The 21,590-nt window shown below is 46.3% G+C and overlaps 1 protein-coding gene across 1 annotated transcript in view; it reads right to left on the bottom strand.

The window, feature by feature from the left end:
- The window catches only part of LOC149335753 (uncharacterized), a 38,454-nt gene extending 24,690 nt beyond the window's left edge, over window positions 1-13,764 (bottom strand). Inside the window, exon 1 of the mRNA XM_089554542.1 lies at window positions 13,332-13,764. Within this exon, the coding sequence (XP_089410668.1) occupies window positions 13,332-13,698 (367 nt within the window). The 5' untranslated portion in view covers window positions 13,699-13,764. The remainder of the gene's footprint in view (window positions 1-13,331) is intronic.
- Between the last annotated feature and the right edge of the window lie 7,826 nt (window positions 13,765-21,590).

Below are 21,590 nucleotides of genomic sequence, written 5' to 3' on the forward strand. Positions count from 1 at the left end.
TCGCGAAGACTAATGGTCTACATAATTTTTCTAGGTCAAAATAAGCTCCATCGCCCGTATAATTGTTTTCGCTACGACTAGTCATTTTTCCGGTGCCTCTCATTAGGTGAAGCAGAAGGGGAGCCGATGGCACTCTCACTGCCTTCTCCCATCCCTTTCACCGTCTCAGTTCAATCGTTTTTAGTTACATTGAACGTCAGGTCCTCCTTTGTCTGACCTTTCTTTGTTTAACACAATGCTTTTTGTACAATCGCGAATACGAGTAAGGAGCCTCTCCCCACTCCCACTCCGAACTTTAAATATTTCCGACAGCAAAAACCAGAGTCGAAATTAAAAACAAAATTACCTTCGTCTTAATGTCGTAATATCTCGCTGCCTCAAAACTTCTAGAAGACTACATTTAAAAACACTATAAACTGAACTCAGAGCGCCGAAAGCCGTACGACCAGCGAGAGATGCTGTTGCAACTTTTCCTTTTTTTTTTAAATGGAACACTTTCCAGTTTCTTCTTTGCAGGAAATGCTATCCTATACTGCCTCGGGTTGTTTGCGTGTCCCTACCAAGTCCGCAATGTTTGTCGACCAGAAGGCCGCCTTAGTGAGACAGAAAACTACGAGAAGTTGCTAAGATACACATCAAGTGTAGACACTTTCAGCGTGGATATTATACTCGGGCGCTGTTTACCGAGCGTCCCAGAATGAAGCGGGAGGTGGTGGAAAAAGAAGGCTGAACACATGGAAAAACAACACATTCGCTTTATTTTTCTCCAATTCGCCGACCGAAAGCGATTGACTCCCTGAAGAATTGACTGTCATCTCTGCTCCGACTACAAATCCAGCTCAAAAGAGGAAGCAATGAAAGGAAGAATAAAAAGTAAGGTAATATAAGAGTGAAGTGGATATGTGTGCGCTGGCATTTACATATATATTTTCTTGGAGGCGGACCCAGGAACTGTAGAGTTTCTCATTTTCCTTTCTCGCGCATTTCATTGCTCGCGTTGTGGAGCCCATATAGAGCCAGATCTATACAACTTCACATCCGGCTGCGAGTTTTCTTGTACTGTTCCAGAACAGATTGTAGTTTAAAATCTTCTTCAAGATAACAATGCTGCGAACAAGATGACCAAAGGGTCTAGTGTGTTCTTGATATTAACCGCTCTGCGTTGCATATGCTCACACGTAGGCTGGTACCCCACCTCTTGCTTAATCGACAGCTTACCCACTGAACTTTGCTGCCTGTCCAATTCTGAGTTGCCGTTTGGCGGGAACAGAACTCAAAATAGAGGTTTTAGGTGCCGAGGTAGCAAAAAATTGATTGAAGTGGCAGCTTCGGCTTCTTGATGAAAAATATAACAGCAGTCGATGGTTTGCGAGTGGCTCCTTACTCCTCCACTGACTTCTTCACTGTGGGGACTTATGATAGAGAGTTTACTACCATGTAATGCTACGAAAATCACAAGACTCGCGAGGTTTTGTACGAAGTTTTTACAAAGGTTACGATAATATTCCTAATTTGAACAATTTCCTTCGGGCAGGATACTGAAAGGAATTTTGGAAAAATCCTTGTTTATTATTTACATCTTCGGAAACAGACATGCGTAACTGCGTTTCGTGCATTTATTCGCTATCACTTGGAGGTATGGAGTGCGGTGAATAGCAATGATAAAAAAGATTGCAAATATGACATGATCGAAATACTGTGCCTTTGCTCAGCTGTTTTGTTTTTCATTGTTAAATGTTCTTTAAATACTTTTCACTTGGATCCATTTAGAGGTAAAGCAGTATGGCAAAGATCATATCTTACGTCTTGGCATTCAGTGCATACACCCAAACGAGTGTCCCACATTTTGTTTCACTTATCCCTCAGTGCTGGCTTCACAGTGGCTTTTGTTTTGATTTAAATGATAATAATTGTGTTCCTCTTATTGATTTTAAGCCACCTGCACTCTCTTGTTGCTGTTTTTCTTTTCTTGAGGACAGAACAGAAGCGGGCGTATTATTTGTTTAGCCAATATGCTCTGATAGTGGTTTCAAAAAGGGGTTAGAAGATTTACATCCATTACTTAAAGGTTCATAAGGATTTGTATGCCCTGTGCAAACATTTTATGCCGAGATGTGTTTCTATTGTGTGGTTACTTTTAGGAGCATCGCAGCGAGAAGTTGAGAATAGCTCCTTCACGCCAAAACCTTTTCCATGTTTCATCCTGTCGTAGCGATTTTTGAAAACGTTTGATAGAAGCATTTGTAGCACTGCAAGGAGCTCTTGAATGTCCAGTGGCTGCTTTCAGAGCGAAACTGGAGTACTGTTCGTATTTAGTAGAAGTGCACTTTTCGTTTTGTTTTGCTCAGTGTTCTAAAGTCATAAGGATTATTTTATGCTTGCATGAAAGTTTTTTTTTTTTTAGGCATAGTGCCCGGTATAGCAATTTTTTCAGCGTTTTGTGGTATAATGTATGATAGTTTTTGTTATGACTTCGCTTCACTCATGTCTGTGGCTTCGGTGAGCAGATTTTAAAAACAATGCTGTTGCACGGCTGGCATTCTTTATTGAAGAATAAAATTTCTTCTTTTTGGCTGCCTAGACAAGCGACAGTGACAGAGAGGAGAGATTGGGTCGAAATATCAAACTGCCAGAGGAAACAACAGTGCATGTAAACAGAACACGGGGAAAATAATGGGACATAAACGACATTTCAGAAATGTTCGTGTCAGGAATGCGAAATGTTTCTGACTACAACAAAAGTTAACGAAACTCACCGCCGCGGCCGCGTGTGCACTTCAGTTAACTTTAAAGCAGTTATTTTTATCTCGAATTTATGGTTAGATGTACAGGTTGTCAAGCAGGTGAGCCCGAAGGTTAACGCATAGACTCTTGTTGAATAGTGCAATCACAAACATGTATTTAAGGACCCTTTAGGCTAAGTAGCTTTTAAAGAGAAAGTGCGGGTTTTGAACTTGTGTAATCACATCAGAATAGCAAGCAAGTACAGTGCTCCACTGATTCATTAAGACTGTGAAATTTTGTGCATCGCATAGAATTTGCATTCCTGAAATTCCTTCGAAACTGTGCAAGTATATGAAATTTGCAGAGTGCAACTCTGGTATGTATTAAGAACAAACAGAAATCAACGAAAAAATACGACGTTGTGCAAACTTCTAAAATGCGTGTACTTTAACGTTGTTCCACGAAAATAAATTGTTAAATTTACTTTATCCGCGACCTCGATTATCCCGGAACAGCGACCACCACAAGAGGAAAAAATAATATTGACTTTTTTGGGGGCCCCAAATTCCTTCCAGCCTTCTAAACTAGTTTGATCCCTGCTTAGTGAAAACCACAAGGCGGAAGTTTGGGAAAGAAGCTAAGTAACTAAAATACAGGCTTTCGCAACGATAAACGCGTACTATGCGAAAGCTGATTTTATTGGTCGCCAACGCTGCAGACGACGCGGATTTGCCATTAATTCTGATCAGATCAGGAAAGTGGATCTTCCAAACTTTGTAATTAAAAGAGCAAGACTGTGATTTGCCACCCCTACGTCATATTCCAGTGATAATAAGCGATCGGTTTACCCTAGACAAGCATTTTACGCTGCGCGTTTAGCGTTGCAAAGTCTATAAAACCAGGCTCATTTCGCCTTCTCATGCAGATTTCCTAGCGGCTTCTAAGCGAGTGCGTTGTTTAATCCCTTGCAAGGAACAGTTGGTACCACCGGTGGTGCGCATTCCTTAGTTAAGTCGACTGCTTGCCGTGGCGAAGTTGTGCGAAGAAATTTATCCACCAGTTTGTTGGAGACTGTTTAGCGAAACGCCTGCACAGAGCTCCTATTGCATGCATGCGCACATAGGCGACATCCTTTGTGTGATCGTGTTCACTGCGAATCTCAAAGCTTTAATGGGAACTCTCTTGCCGTTTTTTTCCTTATTGCCTAAACTTCATTTAACTAAGGCCATTCAGTGTGAGGCAGACATCTTTGTGGTAGGCTATCTGGAGCCAGGGCTTTCTGAGCACTTTGCCGCCGTCATTGTCTTTGAAATGTGGACGCTTACCGCGCAAACTGCAAACTTGTGTGGAGGGTTCTTTAACTTCGTATTGCATTCGAAACTTTTGTCGCCCTAAACTGTGGAAGTCGCAGTGAATATGACCGCACCGCTTCGCTTGATAACAGAAATACAGATGCTGTTAGTCCAGACATCGTTCTGCACTACGAGCAACCCCTAAAATATGGCGTCTATGCATTTCATTTTCATTGGCCCTTGGGAACGGTTTTTGTTTGCTCGTTAGTTTACTTTCTGCGTACTTTGTGAATAATGAATATCTCTGACATGTTTATGTTTCAGCTGGCGGAGAGGCTCAGTGGTGAAGCTGCTGAGCTGCTGACCCGAAAGACGTGGGTTAGAGCTTAGTCGTGGTGGTCGCATTTCTATAGAAGCGAAATGATAGTTGGCCGCCTACTGCCCGATGCCAGTGCACGTTAACGAACCCCATGCGGTCGAAATTATCCGGAGCCCTCGACTACGGCGTCCTTCACAGCCTGAATCGCTTTGCGACGTTAAACCGCATAAATCAAACGGAACCACGAGAATGTTTCCGTGAGGAGAATATAATGAACAAATTGTCAGATGTTTTTTTTTTTTATTCGAGCTCTTTGCCATCAGGCATAATGAAAAGGAAAGAGAGTTATAAAAAAGAGTGCAAACAAGACTCGCTTAAAAAGCGGCAAAAGTTCGTGATATAGCGATTATCTAGAGTCCACTTGGTATAGTCGTCTTCAACGTCCCATCGCAGGCCAACCTTTCTTAGTAAACGTCGTCTCACGGAAGCTGTAGCCGGGCAAGTCCACAGCAAGTGTTTTTCGTCACACTGGTCGGGCGCAGCACCACAATGGGGACACTTAGTCACTTCGTAACGTTTGTCACGCCACCGATGACGCAGAGAAGGAGTCAGAGCCGCTCCTGCCCGAATCCGGCGCACAGATACCTCCTCCTCCCGAGTGAGACTCCGGGGGAGAGGGTACGAACACGGAGGAATTAGAGCGCGTGTTCGCTGACGCAAAGACTGTTTCTCGGAAACATGGGACAGGAACGGATCTGAGGGAAGAGGGGAAGGTGGCGGGATATCGGATGTGTCAAGGAGTGTCATTGAATCCACATGAATATTATGCGGATCCTGGGCATGCCCGCGAATCCAGTGTATACGCACAGGACAGGGGTATTTTGTGCAAAGTTGGTGAATGGATTGTGTAGCTTGGAATGTGCGCCGGACAGCCTTAAGCTGCTTAAGGGCGGCAAGGGAGTCGGTGTAAATGTGTACAATATCGAAAGTAGGTGCGAGTGGAAGGGAAGCAATGGCATTGTGTATCGCCTGAGGCTCCAAGGCCAGGGGGGAGCAAGTATCCGTGCTATATGTAGCGCGGGAGTTGAGATGAGGATGTGAGGGACTGTAAACTGCAGTAACTCCCTGCACTGCTGTGTGTGATGCATCGGTGTATATTATGCACCCTGAAGGAAGATGGGCGGCTGATATCGGCGTCGAAGCAGAGGGGCGATTGTCTGTGAGCTGACAGTATGATCATGGATGAAGAGTCTGTAAACGATGAAGCTGAAGCGACATCTTGCGTGCTCTGTTTGCCTCACGCTGGCCGATAAGTTCACTTAATGTATTAAGCTGAGCGTACTCTTGCAGAATGGGTATGGGTGTGATACGCGGAAGATAAGTTATGGCGCGCATAGCCTCCCGATTGATTGATTCAAGGGAGTCCCACTGTCGGCGGGTGAGGCGATGAAATTGCGCTTGGTACACTATCCGCGGCTGAAGGATGGAGCGCACGAGCTGACGGGCAGTATCAAAACGCGCTCCGCCAGAGCGCATAGCTATGCGTCGAATCAGACCGAGAGTAGCGTGAGCCGATTTACGGGTCGCGTTTAGCCACGGAGACCCAGTCCCAGATGTATGAAGTAGAAGACCTAGAACACGCACACTTTCAACTTGAGGAATTGGACAATTGTCTACCGTAAAAGTAAAAGGTGCTAGGACAGCAGCTTGGGCATGTTGGTTATTCATTCTTGATGGAACAGCGCAAAACATCGGGACAAGAGACAAGCGCTGTAGACAGCGCTGAGACAGCGCTGAGACAGCGCTTGTCTCTTGTCCCGATGTTTTGCGCTGTTCCATCAAGAATAAAAGGTGCTGCTTTCCGTAAGCCACTTCTGTTGCCAATGCGAATGAAACAAGATTTATTACACGAGAGGGTCAGACCCAAAGGGGGTAGTCGTGATGTTAAGGCATCCAGCGCTTGCTGGAGCGCCGACTGTTGCACAGACGCATCTGGATTACAGGACCACAAGGTTATGTCGTCGGCGTACGCAAGGACGCGCACAGAAAGAATTTTCTCTAGGGCTCGGACAAGAGGTATAAAAGTTACATTAAATAATGTGGGGGCGAGGACGGAGCCCTGGGGTACACCGCCGTTGGAGGTAAAGTGACCAAAAGGCTTCCCATGGATACGTACACTGAAGGTTCTGTTTGTTAAAAATGAGTGAATTGAAAGGAGAAAGCGATGCGGGAGACCGATATCTTGAAGGGTGCCAAGAATAGAAGAGTGTAGGACGTTGTCATATGCCTTTGTGATGTCAGTCGCGATCACCGTACGAACTAGATGACTATGGGGAGAATGGTTTAGTACGTCCGCAGCCAAAACAGCCAGGCCGTCTTCTGTTCCAATGTGAGGGCGGAACCCAATTTGAGATTCTGGATAACAATCATTCGATTCCAGCCACCACGACAAGCGAGCTGCTAGAATGTGTTCATAAAGCTTGCAGATAGTAGGCGTAAGTGAAAGAGGGCGGAGGGCCGAAAGAGAAACCGGCGGCTGACCTGATGTCAGATGTCTTTTTCATCGCCAGTAGCTGTCATGCAGAAACCGAAATACAAAGATACCTTTGGCTGTGTCAGATGTCTTTTTCATCGCCAGTAGCTGTCATGCAGAAACCGAAATACAAAGATACCTTTGGCTGTGTGACTTTTTTGTTTTGACCCAACTCAATATAAGATGCTTTTATGCTACCATTTGCATGATATCTCGCAGTTCACACAACCTAGGAAGCATACATCGTGAACAACCATGAGTTCCTACTATAGGAGATGCGCCTATTACAAATGCTAAAATTTGCTTAATGGTCTATTAATGTTTTCTTTTTCAATCCGAATGACTAAACGAGTGTAATTATAAGCCAGTGTCATAATTTGTGGGGTTTTATAGAGCACGCCCGTGATCTACGTACAACATGGTGAAGTGCAGTCGCACCAGACTGGGAAAGGAGCCTGGTTTAAGGCGATTCCTTGGCCTTCACTTGCCTTCTCGTCGGTAGTATAGGTATGATATTCAAAACTTCACCCGCGCTGCGACTAGGAACAAAAACAGAGAAGGAAGGACAAGGACAAGCGCTACTAACAACTGAAAGTTTATTTGAAGAAACACAGATTATATGCACACAAATGACAACCCAAAGCGCCTGCGCTTCCCGCAAAAAGCACGCAAAAGAAAGTTAAGAATCTAGATACAAAATTTCCCACTCATGTAAGTTTACAGATGATGTGCTAACGCACGTGTCGCTGTTCATGTGAATGTGATAGGCTTCACACAACTCCCTATTCAGCTGATCTGGATGTCTGAATTTAATCTTAGGCCTGTTAAGCAGTGGGAAGCATGCTTTTTTATTAGACACCTTGGACTCTTGGACATTTTGAAGATGTACCAACTAGCTCAAACCACGATTTTGCTCCACGTATGATATTCGCGATAGCGTTAAGGGCCCCGTGTCGCAGGAAAGCCGGTGTCGTCGTCGGCCCTGAGCGAAATATCCCCAAAGCATTAATAAATAAAAGTCTTTCGGCTCGTAGCTTGGATTAGTCTACAAGGTTTTAACTGATCTAGTGTATTTACTACCAGGACGTCCTGTCGTATACAAAAGTATGCGAAAAGTATTACCCCTCATGTAATGCCCCTAGTGGGCCTTTGAGGTACTAATAAATAAATAAAAGTAGTCACGCAGACTTTTGTCGGTTCGGAAATGCAGCTACCGCGTTCGCCGGATGCCTCTGCAAGCTTCCAAGCATAACGGGAAAGGCAGGGGGGGGGGGGGGGGGAGAGATAACAAGCGATGCAAGCGCACAGCCGTACGAGCTTACTACTGCTGCTTCAACCAGTTGCTTACACACATCGCGCCCCTGCGTCATGACGTAAAGCATGCGTGAACGCCCCGGCCATATTTTAATTTCTACTTCCAATGCTCATCTCCATTCTTGTGACCGAAGGCTAGCACTCCACGCTCCCGTGTGATGCCTCACAACCCGCATATCTTTCAGTCGGGGGTTAAGGTTACATAAAAAAAAGACATGGCGGTCACCACGTGTCAACGCGATATTCAGTGACAGCTGTTAATGCGATATGTTGTGATTGAGAATATGAACGTAACCTCTTATCTGTGTAGTTCTGTGGTGCCCTTTTCAGTATACAACACATAGTCTTATCATGCAAACCGTTTGCCGCTGAATGTTCCAGATGGTGTAATACCATTCAGCGTTTCGAGCAGCGTAAACTTACTAGTTAGAGAGCTAGAGGCAGCAATTCAAACCGGCGGCCAATAATCTGGGCTGCGGGTATCCACCGAGATGTGTGAGACAGTGACTGCAACTTCCCTTCCTCAAATTAAATCTTCGTTTCCTTCATTACGGCACCTCCTTCCCTCTCTCTCTTCTTTCACTCCCACCTACCTCCCTTGCCTTACGGCGGGGTTCAGGTGTCCACCGAGATGTGGGACAAATACTGGTGGTGAAAATATTTTAACGAAATTGTTTAGGAGGTTGTAGCGGCGGGTGCAGCTCCGAGTGCGGAACCCCATTGGCGTAGGCTGCTGTCCGCGCTCTTTCGATGAGTTCTTTTTGACTCGTTTCGTCCGAGCTAGTCAGAGCTGCCTCCCACCCCTCCTGCGTTGGCTGGTTATTGACAGTGACCGCCTGATTTCGTTGGCAGGCCCATACCATATGGTACAGGACCGCCTTCCACCCGCAGAATTACTGCACAATCACTGTGCCGTTTACTCTCCTCAAAAATTCGTTGCGTTCAAAGCTGTTTCCAACGGGCAAGGCGTCGCGCTGACCGGGTAGTGGCGTTCTGTGGACTCCCTGGCCGCGCTGCAACACGCTCTTGCATTCCACTCCTAAAAGTGAAGCTTAAGCGTCTTCCAAATTTTGTTAGACGTATGCGACACATGCGGAACTATTGCCGATGTGTTCAATATGACACTCCCCTTGACGATACCACCACCTACCATCTTAGTACATTTATGTTGCACAAGCCCGCGTTCTCGAAAGCGCTTCGCTGGTTGCTCGTTACCTTCTTAAAAACTGCGCTAGGAGCCCTCCCTATTTTGTGTGTTTGAGACCAAGCATTGCTTTGGGCAAGCGTTAAGCAAAGCACGCGCCGGAAGCAGCACTGAAACTTTCTATTGGCAGATGTTTGGTCGAACGTGCGCAAAACTTTCCTTGTTATTGTGACAACTCACTTTCCTACTACGAAAAAATCGAACGTTCGAAGTGAGTGCGCTTTCCGCTTTTGAGTAAGTACATGCTTAGCATCGTTTGTGCAAGCGCTGGTGTACTTTCTTATGAATCATTTTAAGTTTTTCTATTAAAAGTTTGTAGGTGGGTTGGAATTCTTTTAACAGTCATATTGTACCCAGAGCCTTTTTGCATTCAGGCTTAAGGCACCCAAAACACTTCGCGATACCAGCGAAACAAAAAAAAAGTGAATGACGACACACCTTCAGAGAGGTATTCATTCACTTCCAAGAACCCTAAACGTCTTGCAACATCTAAATTGATCCTCGAATTCAGCCGAAGGGTGTTTCTAAATTTGTCGCACGATGGGAATCATGGTTGGCTGCGTGGAGGAGATTGAACAATCAGTCTACGCTGTGCGGTTCAAGCAATGCCGAAATACAATCAGTGGTATGCACTGGACTACTTTGATAACCCGCTGCTGAAGGAAAAGAAGGTTCTCGGAAGGTGGCAGGAGCGATCTTCGGATCTCATGGCTTGTCTGGCGCTCTTACGTTTGTAGCGGGCAATTTGTCTCCGGGATAGTCTGCCACTTTCTCATGAGCGAAAGCTCTATCTTTTTCGCGAATCTATTGATTCCTAACTTAGCACTCTTTGTCTTTTCCCATTACATTCCCCTTCCCTTCACCCCACGTCAGCAAGGCAACCGCTAAATTCGTGTCGTAATCCTCCTCATCTTTGGTTTTCACATTATCTTCCTCTTTCCTGAATCGCGCGCCGTCGCTCTTCTTCTACTTCGTCGGAATAAGGGACCTGCTGCGGGAAACATTTGGCAGATGTAGAAAAATTCACACTAGCTGGTATAAAATATAAACGAAACAAAGGCAGTGTTTTTTTTTTAATATGAGGGCTACAGAGCTGACTTTAAGCGGATATGTAAGTGGCATCGGCTGCTATAAATACTGGCAAACTGTCACTCGACCAATATGCGCAGTTAGGAATATGTGCGTCAATTCATGAAATTGTTAAGCACGCCGAGACTCAGAGGTCAGGCTTTCTACTGTTGTTCATTGGTTCGCGCGTTCCGTCCAAGCCACGAGGCCTATATTTCGATAGGGAGTAGCAGGCCGTGGCCATGTTACCACCGGCCGACCTCTCCACCTTTTCCTCATTAAATTTCCTTTCTCTAAGAAAAACAAACGCGGGCATAGGCCAATATTTCGGTGGGGGTAGAAAAACTTCAGCCAGACGAAATTAATGCGGCACTCTTCACCGCAATATACTTCTTTGGCATTAGAGTGTAGAAGGCGTCCCTCATTGCCTAAGTCACTTTGGGACGTTAAACCCCCGTAAACCACGAACCATTAGAGCGTAAAAATGGTGAGAATTTTATGGTGAGAATATTTATGGTGAGAATTTTTATCCGATATCCGCAATATGTCCTGCAGAAGGCACATCCATTGGTTTCCGCGAATCGACGTTCGCATAACTGGTTTTCCTGTGAAAAGCCGCAGCTCGGCACTGATTTTGTGAACAGTATGTCGGAAGGGATACTGAAACCATTCCAGTTTGCCTGTTGAGGCAACGTAGGGGCGCCACGGAGGTACGGTCGAAACAACTTCGCTTGGAGATTATACGGTCTGGTCTACACAACTGAGCCAGGGAGCCAATCGATTTGTACGAAGAGAGCAATGAAAGCAGGTGGTGTCGCTTCCTTTTCAAACATGTTTTCTCACTACAGTGCAAACCTGAAAAAAATCTAACACTATCGGGAACCTCACGGTTAATTTGTTGCCAGTACCGAGCAGTTACACGTAGAACAGTACGGGCGCGGGATTCGTTCAACCGCAGATCAGGGTCTTCGAGGGGGAAGGGGTAGGGAAGGCAAAGACCGATAGCGCACTTCCCGACCCTCGGGCACAATCACGTCCATAGGTTTGACCGCTACGCTCTTCGATCCACCTCCCCAACGACTGAAAAGGCTCGTTCGAAGGCCCTCCGGTCTTAACTTTCCGGATCCCGTTTTTGGGAGAACAAGCCGAGGCTAAGCGAAACTAAGGACGAGGAGAAGGTGCGGGCCTGTTTCTTTCACGCACGTGTGGAGTTGCGTTCCTCTTTTTTCCACTTCTATGTTTTCTTACCATCTTTCTATTTCTGTCACCATCTTTGCTTGGGACGAACCTTTAATTGCCTCAGGCCAATTTTTATTCTATGTCTTCCTGCGCCCCACGTTCAGTCGCTATTCTTAGCTTGAGTCTTTTCACGTACCTTTGACACTGAAGCTATTCATATCTCTCAAAACACTTGGCTCCTGGTGTTCGTTTTGGAGCATTCACCTGTTTCCACACCGAAGAATCTCCTCCGTCTCTTCAATTTTCATGCAGTGAACCGGGCTAAAGTTAAAGAACGATCCCAATTTTATCTTGGCGCTTAAGTATGGAATGCGTTTGAGCCAAAGCCGTGGTTTTAACGAAATGATACAGAGGCACGGGTTGTATTTTAGTCATTCTGTCAGTCTGGAAAGACGACGAAATGTGCTTTCAATAGCAGTCGTCGTGTTCTTGGAATATGTTGTTTAAATGTTCGCAGTTCTATTCACGGAACAAATTAATGTTTGGGAAAAAGTACATGCTTTAGTTCACTTTTTGTATTTGCGGCACTTGCTGCACGTCGGTCATTATTCGGTGTGTGTGCCGTCGGCGTTGGCGTGGTGTGCCTGAATCAATAGCACACGCGCTTACACGGTGCTCATATTATTAGAGAGCTTCGGCGCAGCGGAGACGTATTGTGTCGACACGCATATCAGATTAGCGGATGTCTTTTGTGTACGCCTAGAGCCAGGTGGCACCATTCCCTGTTGCATAGTTACGTATGCGCAGTGGCTGCGAAGACAGTCCTAGCACCAATTTTTTTTGTGTGTGTGTGGAGAATTTAAATGTGCCTGTCACCTGCTTTCAATCAGGTTCCTTCGCAGCAATGGTTACTCTTTGGGGGACTGGTTCGTTAGTCACCAAAAAGACAAGCCGCTTTAGCCCATTTGTCCCTTCCTGTATAAACAGTCTTAGAGCACAGACTTCCTCCTTTAAAAATATTCAGGGGGCACTTTGGTTTTCTAAAGTGCTGCAAGGAGAAACCCTCTCATGGTGCACTGTTTGGCATTGACTGCGAGACTGTTTGGGCTGTACTAGTGCTTTATTTGACTGCACACTTTGACTACACATTACAACTACACATTTTTTCTCTTTAGCACGGCTCTATCTCTGCTTCGATGAGTTCGGTTGTATCCATGGCTCTGTTCGCAGTAATGAGGTGTGCAATGTGGTCACCCACGGACGCCTAACGCACCCTGTCGGAGCGGACAACTATTTTAATAGTTGTCTGCTCCAAAAGGGGGCGTCAGGCATCCGTGGGTGACCCCATTACTTCGTATCCACGCACTCTGACGACACGACCATTTCGACCAACCGAAAAGCGGGACACCTTTGCTGACAACCTCCTGTCGACAACGATGACACATTAAAGGCTTTCGGCTTAAAATAATGCATCTAGCCAACTGATGAACGCAGTTTCTGTGTTGCGATGTACTACAAAAGCGGCGGTTTCTGATTCCCAGTAAAATATTCCTTTATAGACTTGGTAAAAACAATGAGAAAACCTGAACGCGCAATCTGAACGAGCAGATGCAGTACTAAGATACTGTACTGCGACACAGTCCTCATTCACAATTTCTTGCAGAAAAAGAGGGTAAAACGAGGCTAAAGCGAGCTTACCGGCTACGAACAGCTCGATGTGAGCCTCAGTGACAGTCGCTGGGGCGTAGGAAGTGACGCTGTCTCGGTACGTGACGTTGCAGACGTAACTTCCGCTGTCTTCACGCTTGAGCCTGTTGAGCAGGAGCGCCGGAGGGTCACTGAGGAGAGAGAAGAATGCCCTGCCCGACCACGAGGGCTGCTTCCAGTGGCTGCCATCCACCAGACCGTAAGGGCCTTCCAGTGCACCGCTGGCAGAGGACACATTTGGCGCCTCCAATGCATAGACCTTTTTCATCTGTAGGTGGCGGAGTGAGCTGCCATGCACGTTGGAACCACCAGCGGCGACCTGGAACCAGACTGCCGACGCGGCCTGTCGTGACTCCATGTCGATGGGGCAAGGGAGCGACGTCTGCTCGCCTTCCAAAGCGTTCAGGCGAATTGGAGTGAGGACCTTGCCATCGCCTGTAACAAAATGAAAGGCCCGCCGCATGTTTAGGGACTTTCTGAGGGCCTCTCAAGAACTTGAGGATTACGAGAACGAGTATTATACTTGAAGGTGTCAGTGCAGACAACTAATGCACCCCGTGGCTCCTCAACAGGCAATGCCTATTTTATTTATTTATTTCAGTAATATAGCTAGCCTTTGAACAAGGGCCCTTGGCAGAAGGGGGTGCCACATAAAATGCACGTTGACAAGCAATGACAAGGAAGAAGCATGTTTGTTACTAAAAATTTCTTCAAGCACCTTAAAAAGAATTGACAGTGGTTTAGCTCTGGTTAAACCTGGAGGATTGCGAATGCATCGAGGAGAGAGAGAGAGGCGATGGAGAGCGCGCGGCGGCGGCCCCTGCACGCTAGCTATTCTCCGCTACTGCGCATGCACAACTGGCGAGCGCGGCGGCGGCACCTCTGAGTCACCCGCGCAACGACGGCGGCGGCGCGCCAGCTGTGTGCCGTGTGACGTCCCAGCTTCTCGCGCATGCCCAGTATGTCCTTTCGGCAGCTCCGCGAAATGGCTTGGCTACTCGCGTAGTGTTGCTTTCGCAACAAAACGACTCTAGTGTTGAACATTACTTGACTTATGCTTGAGGATTATTAAAAATGAAATAATAAAGAATACCAAATTCTAGACAGAACTCACCGCGACACCCGAATCAATCACAGAAAAAGCACTACGCTGTTGCGTTGTTAAAATTATAGTTGGTTTGCAATGATTTCAAACACTACCGTTTTACCGGTTGGTTCCTTTGCTTAAGACGAGATGCGAAATCTAGAGGAAGAAGTGGGCTTGGGCAGGGTATGTAATGCGAAGGCGAGATAACCGCTGGTCCTTAAGGGTAACGGAATGGATTCCAAGAGAAGGCAAGCGTAGCAAGGGGCGGCATAAAGTTAGGTGGGCGGATGAGATTAAGAAATTTGCGGGAATACGGTGGCCGCAACTGGAGAAGGACACGACTAATTGGAGAAGCATGGGAGAGGCCTTTGCCCTGCAGTGGGCATAGTCAAGCTGATGATGATGATGTATCAAAAATACGCATTTCTGGAGTTTGGTATACACAGACCATCAAACAACAAAGAAGTCAGCTATCAAGTTTGGTCTTCATCTAAGAAATAGGAATGGTGAAAATTGTTGAAAGTTTGTTGTAGCGACGGTGCCGAACCAGGAGTGATCAGCAATCCTTTCAATACGATAAAAGGCGAGACAGTGAAATCTAAGTTTTCGTTCCAGCAGGAAAGATGCTCACGGATTCAGTGTTGTTTTGCTTTCAAACTAAACACGGCGAAATTAGCGCCAGCTTTTCGTCCGGGAAATGTGCAACTTTGCATGACGACAGTGCACATGAGATACAGAAATAACAGTCGCTTTTAATAATCGGTTTCAGAAAAGTATTGCTGGCGCACGCGACTGCTCACAGCACAGTAACAATCTCAGAGTTGTAATCTTAAAAGTTGGACGGTAGAGACTTGCTCTGAAGTCCATATATGCCGCCGCGGTGGCTCAGGTGCTCGGCTGCTGACCCAAAAGACGCGGGCTCGATCCCGGCCGCGGCGGCTAGAATTTCTTTGGAGGAGAAATTCTAGAGGCCCGTGTACTGTGCGATGTCAGTGCACGTTAAAGAACCCCAGGTGGTCGAAATTTCCGGAGCCCTTCACTACGACGTCTCTCATAGCCTTAGTCGCTTTGGGACGTTAAACCCCACAAAACCAAACCAAGTCCATATATATTTCTCTAGCTAACGCTATGTTCATGTTAGTGGAGTGTCACCTGGCGTTTTACCAGGGCCTATATGCGTTCGCGAAGAACTCGATGACCCTGGTCACTCACTGTATTTAGTCGCTAAGGTTACAATCCCCAACAATTGCAAGTGGGCCTAGCCACTCTTAATCCAGATCTGGGAAGCCTAAAATGTGGTGAAGGGCCTCGTCCGAGTGCTTCTGATTGTCTGTAGCGACTGTTTGCATGATGTGAGTCTCATGAAGATTCCACTAAAACCAAGCCCTTAGAAATGTGGTCTGTAGACAGTCTACAGACCTTTTATAGGCTATATTGCCTTCCTATAGATATTTACTTTTGACTAATCACAGTCTATAGACAAATGTCTAGTAAATGTATATGACCATAATTGTCTACAGACTGTCTATAGGATTTGTATTGTCTATAGACTGTGCTCTAGGATTTGTGTATAGCCAGTCTAAAGACTTTATAGACAAAAGACTATGGTGAGTCTATAGACTGTCTAAAGAAACCTTTATAATGGAACCATCTTGCATATTTATTTAACACGCAATTATGAAGCTTTCCATAACCGCAGTTTTTATTTCCGGCCTTTTCTGTCTCGTATTGATTGACCATATGACCATTACGGCGACGCTGAGGTCTAACCTCGTGAGTCTTGCATCGCCAGCAGCATAAACGAGAAGCATGACGACTACTTAGTTTAAGAGCTCGTCGACGCAATTGTTCACGTGTTCTTTCTATCCATTTTCATTATTTTTATGCCTGGCGAGCGCTGCTTTTTTTTATACAGGGTTAACACGCACATGCACATAGTAGAGATCGGGCCATTGTTCGCACTCAACGTAGGTCGCGACGCCAGCTGATATCGAACGTCTATTTCTCAGTGCTCACGCCACCACGGTCACGCCACCGGCACGTCACGCATGCGCGTTCCTCCTCTCAACCACGTCGGAGCATATTTATTCAGCTGCGTGCACGTGTGCTCCTGGCCATTCGCTTTATCAAAAGCAGTGCAGTGGAAGTTGTTCCGCAACGTCTTCTCTTTCCAAGGAAATAAAATGCCAAAGATGGCTTCACGAGCTGTCGTGAGAGTCGCCAGAAAACCTGAAAGCTAGGGTTATTATTAGCGTCTCTGCTTGCTCTATGTTGCCTGTGTGATTCTACTGTCCTTGGGACGACAAGAGCAGGTAGAAATATACTTAAGGCAGTACTATAATCCCGTGAAAAAGAGCCGGCCAACTGCAGCAGCCTGTGACGCCGTCACTCGTGCCTGCACCATGGTCGAAATAATTGTACGTGGAAAGACGTGAAGCCATATGACGTAAGCTTTGAGCGGTTATAAATTGCAGCCAGTCTTGTTGCCAAATTCGAATTAGTGCTTAGGTCAGGAATGAACGAGTCGCTACCAAGAATGAGAGTTTAAAGGCAGCTATTTATTATTTTTGCTCTTGGAAAAGGCTTAATTGCAGGGATACGAAAGAGGTCTTTCCTGCGGCGGGCGTATGCAGGCTGATGACGATTTTAATTAATTATTCCTTAACGGTAGCTGACTGAAGGGCTGGATAGTCCGCTCACTATCTTGGGTGCGTTAGCTCTGTCTCGTGGCTACGGGCACTGATTCAGATTCCTGATGTTCAGGTTTCAGGCTGGAGTTACGATGTCATCTTAATCGCTGAAGAGAGAACAAAGGCCGCATGTCGCTGTCTGGAGGCGGCCAAAGACCTTCTGTTTAGGCCGGGGTAGTTCCATGGCGGATGTCTGAAAACTCGATGGTTAACGGCTACTTTGGGCCACTTCTCTACTCAGCTAGTTTCTTGCCGTAGGAGGAACTTCGAAATCATTGCGGCATCTCTCTGCTCTCACTTTTTAAGGTCTGCCAGATCGAAACTGCCCATCCGTTTTCAAAAGAAAGACCCATGTGGCCCGACACTGCAGGCAATCTTCACGCGGCTAGCCTTTCGACCAGCTGTATTATGGAACTCATTCGGTGATCCCGCGTCAAGGTAACTGGTTCAATCGACATCAACTGAACCACGTTTTCCATCTTCAATATTGGTTCACGCCAGGCACGCCCATACTGAAAACGTTCCAGCTTAACGTCGCTGACCTTGAATGTTGTTTGCGCCGTTTGGCACCTGTCCCCGTCAACATTCCAGGGTGTTGATGTGTTTCCACGAAGCTGTGAAGATGATCGCTAGAATGCTTGAAGTAATATTTTAGCTTTTTAAAGTGCCGCTAGCGGGGAGTAACGCACCGTACGCTTTCGTACAGCTGAAGTACCTAACGAGGTACAGTGCACTGAGCAAAGCGTCCACTGGCGCGGTACAGGGAACCGGTGATTATCAAACATGCCGCTTTTCGCCCACGATGAGATTCTTTCAAACGCGCGGCCACTCATCCCAGCTAATTCGAAGTCCGCACGTTTTTCTGCTTATTCCTTAAGCGATTGGGCGCGTTGGCCGCGTCTGGAGAGAAGCTATGCGCCTACAGGGATAGCAACGGAGCTTTTGTAGCGAAAGCTACATTGGCCACGAACTTGCGATTTCATTGTGGCGGTGCTCCGAGGAGGCACAGAGACCGACCTTGAGCCGTTGCCTATCAACCGCCGCAGCTGGCGGAGGCCGTGCGTCCGCCACGCCATCTGGCATGACGTCACACCGCGCGCCTCGTCGTTGCGCTCGCTTTCGCTACGGATGTACTGGCATAGCCGAGCTAAGCCACTGCCTATGTTTGTTAACCACGCGTGTTTTGTGCGCACGTCACCGCTAGCGCTCCAGATCTACCATAGAGACCCAGTTTTCCCCTTCCGCAGAGACTTAAGTTGTACAGGCAGAGGAGGATCTCGTTATATCCGACCGTTCGTCGAAAAGCTCCTCCTCCGTCATTAATTGCATCGACGCAAAAATTGCATGTGAGCACCACAGCTAACCCTCTTGCTTGCTGAACCCATAGTGCTCCTAACAGTTTATTCCCAGATAAGTTAAAACTGGAGCTGCAATCATCACCTGTGCAAGCATCGAATCTAGTCAAAATTTCAAGGGCATCTTATTCGTGAATGAATGATTGTAACCGACTCGCTCCGGTCACTGAGGCCACTTTGATCACTCTATGCAGATGTCAGAAGTGGCATACAATTAAAAGCTCTTCCTGTGCGCGAATATGGTTTACATTTTTTCCTGAATTACTAGCACCAGCAAAGCGGAAAGTTGGGCAAGTTGAATAACGTCCATGATGTAAAAAATAGCGCACAGGGAACACAAGGGACGGAAAGTAAACGACGCAGACAAGCGCTAACTCGCAACTGAGGTTTATTGCTGACGCGCGCAATATAAGGTAGTCACTTTAAAAACATAAAACAAAAACAACCACAAACAGTCCCTCCTCGAAAGACCAAGTCAGAGGAAAAAATTGAAATTGAAGCATCAGGCGCCACTCATCGCTGTGGAAGATCAGTTAAAAAACCGTTATCAAAAAAGGAATTCAATGCAACGCTGAGGCTAAAAAATCGATTTCACAGTCTGCCAAGTTAACAGAGGGCTCACTGATACACGGATTCCGACATTTCCTAATATGATATGCCTCCATTATCTCGCGTACACGCTGATCTCGATGTCTGAAAAGTATGACGGTACTAGAAAAAATCGGTTTGCAAATTTTCCCTTCTGCTCTTCTTTTTTGCTACATTCCCGGCAATGCTCATGAAGATTGCCATAATGATCTTTTAGGGAGTTACGGTGTTCACCAAGCCTAACGTTGAGGCATCGCCCCGTTTGTCCTACATAGACAGCTCCGCCGTCAGCGCGTCAGCAATAAACCTCAGTTGCGAGTTAGCGCTTGTCTGCGTCGTTTACTTTCCGTCCCTTGTGTTCCCTGTGCGCTATTTTTTACATCATGAACATTACTAGCACCAGTTGTAAAGCTTTCAAATCAGGCCAGTACTTGTTAAGGCGATGAAATGAATGAGTTAATATCATCGAGGTTCACAGCAAGACCGGAGTGGAAAAACAATGAAGCCCAGTAAGAGAGAGAGAGGCTTATGTTTTAAAACGTGCGTCGAGGTAGACAGGAGAGCCACCGAAGTACACAAATGCTGAAGTTGATATTGTAGTTTTACTTAGTTAGGTGCGATCTTACATTATTTATTGCCCACAACCTGTCCGGCTTGGAAACAACTGGCGCGTCTAAGACAGTTTTTCGTTTCGGTATTGTTCCCGAAGAGCGAATAATTTTAGAACTAGGTCTCATTCTCTGAAATAAAGGAACAGCCTACCAAACTTTTGGCCTGTCTTGTCTAGACTCTCAACAAAAACTTTCCTGAGCCGAATCAGGATCCACAGTAACTGCAAGTGCTCTTATTTTCTATTTTCATGATAGGCCACAATGATCAGGATATTTATACGAGCGCACAGCCAAAGTCAGCATGCTCAAAGGAGAAATTAGTTGATTTCTAACTGCAATGAAGCATTCATTAAACCTAAATAGCGAAGATCAGCGCTGGTTTACCCCTAGACGTCTATTACAAACTTGATAGAGCAGAATGTTGGGCCAGTTGGTGTAGCGACATATTCAAGAAAACTTTGCGCAGAATAACACAAGACAGAAGCGAGAAACACGTGCACACACACGAGAGCACACTTTGCGCTCGTGTGTGTGTACGTGTTTCTCGCTTCCGTCTTGTGTTATTCTGCGCAAAGTTTTCTTGAGTACAAACTTGAGTTTCCAACTCTTCATATAAGTCTGGCTGTATTGCACAGACGGGTTTGAATCTTTACATCTGAAGTAAAGCATGTTAGAAGGTGGTGGTATGGAACGACAGCTGTTCTGTAAAACAAAATATCCTCGCTGTGATTGCAACAGCATTCATGCACACGCAAAAAAAAAGGGAAACGCAAAGCGAAAATCCTAGTATATAGAGCGTGACGCAAAGCAACCCGCCGGTTTCATAAATATAACCCAGAGTCTGTTGCATCCCTCACGCTTTCTGTTGTGCATTCGGTTAGAAACCACTTGTGTTTTCTTTAGCCAGCGCTTTCTCCATATTACTTACATTCCCCAGAAGTTATGAGGCACAGGGCGGAGTGAGGTCATTAACACCTCGGCTTGGGGCATCGCATTCTCCAGATTTTCCTCGCAAGCTTTCTAGGGAATGAACAAAAAAAAAGTCGCGATTTGCTTCCGTAAGCACCGAGGGCAAACAAAGAAGCTCCGCGCAGGACTGCAGTAAAGAAAATAATAGCAACAGCGCCACATGCTTATTTCTGAGGAATAGCGCTCTGCGTGTGTTTTCCTATGAAGTTTTCCGGGAGTAGAATCTTGGAAAAGTTGCAGGTTTGCATACAATGGAGCTCAGGCGCAAAACAATACCTCGTGGCTTGTGTACACAGCGCTAAAAGTGGAAACATTAAAAGACGTAGGATTGAAGCGACTGTTTTCAAAAAGGGAAAGCAAGGATTGCTAACGAGCGAGCCTCAACGTGCCCACGTAGGCAGATAAGCCTCCTGGTTAGCGTTGCTCAGCTTCTAGCACTTTTGCAAGTCGGAGAGATCAGAGTTTTGGAAAAGAGCGTTTGTATGGGACAAGGCAGCGCTGTTCGTAAAAACATGACGATTCATGAGAGGCAGGAGAAGGAAAAACAGAAGTATGTGGTTAGTGTGCAAACATGAAGCAAACATGAAACAGAGATGAAAATATTGTTACCGGTGAACCGGTTACTGAATAAATTAACGAATCGTGAACGAAGAAGTGGCGGTGCGCTAGACGACGACGACGTTGACAGTGGGTAGCTGGGCCCTTGGACTCTGAGCTGAGTGCTGGCCATCTCAGAGCAACCGCCACTGCAGACTTACCGTAACGGCAATGCCGTAACATCCCCGTAACAATATCACTGGACGTGCGGGCTTTTAAACTACATTCCGGCTTACGCAATGGGCCTAGATTGTTCGAGTCCCGTACGCCTTTCACAGAGTCGCTGGGGGCTCTTGCTTTGCAAGCCAAGAGGCGTCTTTTTGTAACCGTAATGCGGAACGTATTATGAGCAC

The sequence above is a fragment of the Amblyomma mixtum genome, chromosome 7 (genome assembly GCF_055824585.1).
Source record: "Amblyomma mixtum isolate Tamu chromosome 7, ASM5582458v1, whole genome shotgun sequence".
In the NCBI taxonomy this organism is placed as follows: Eukaryota; Metazoa; Arthropoda; class Arachnida; order Ixodida; family Ixodidae; genus Amblyomma; species Amblyomma mixtum.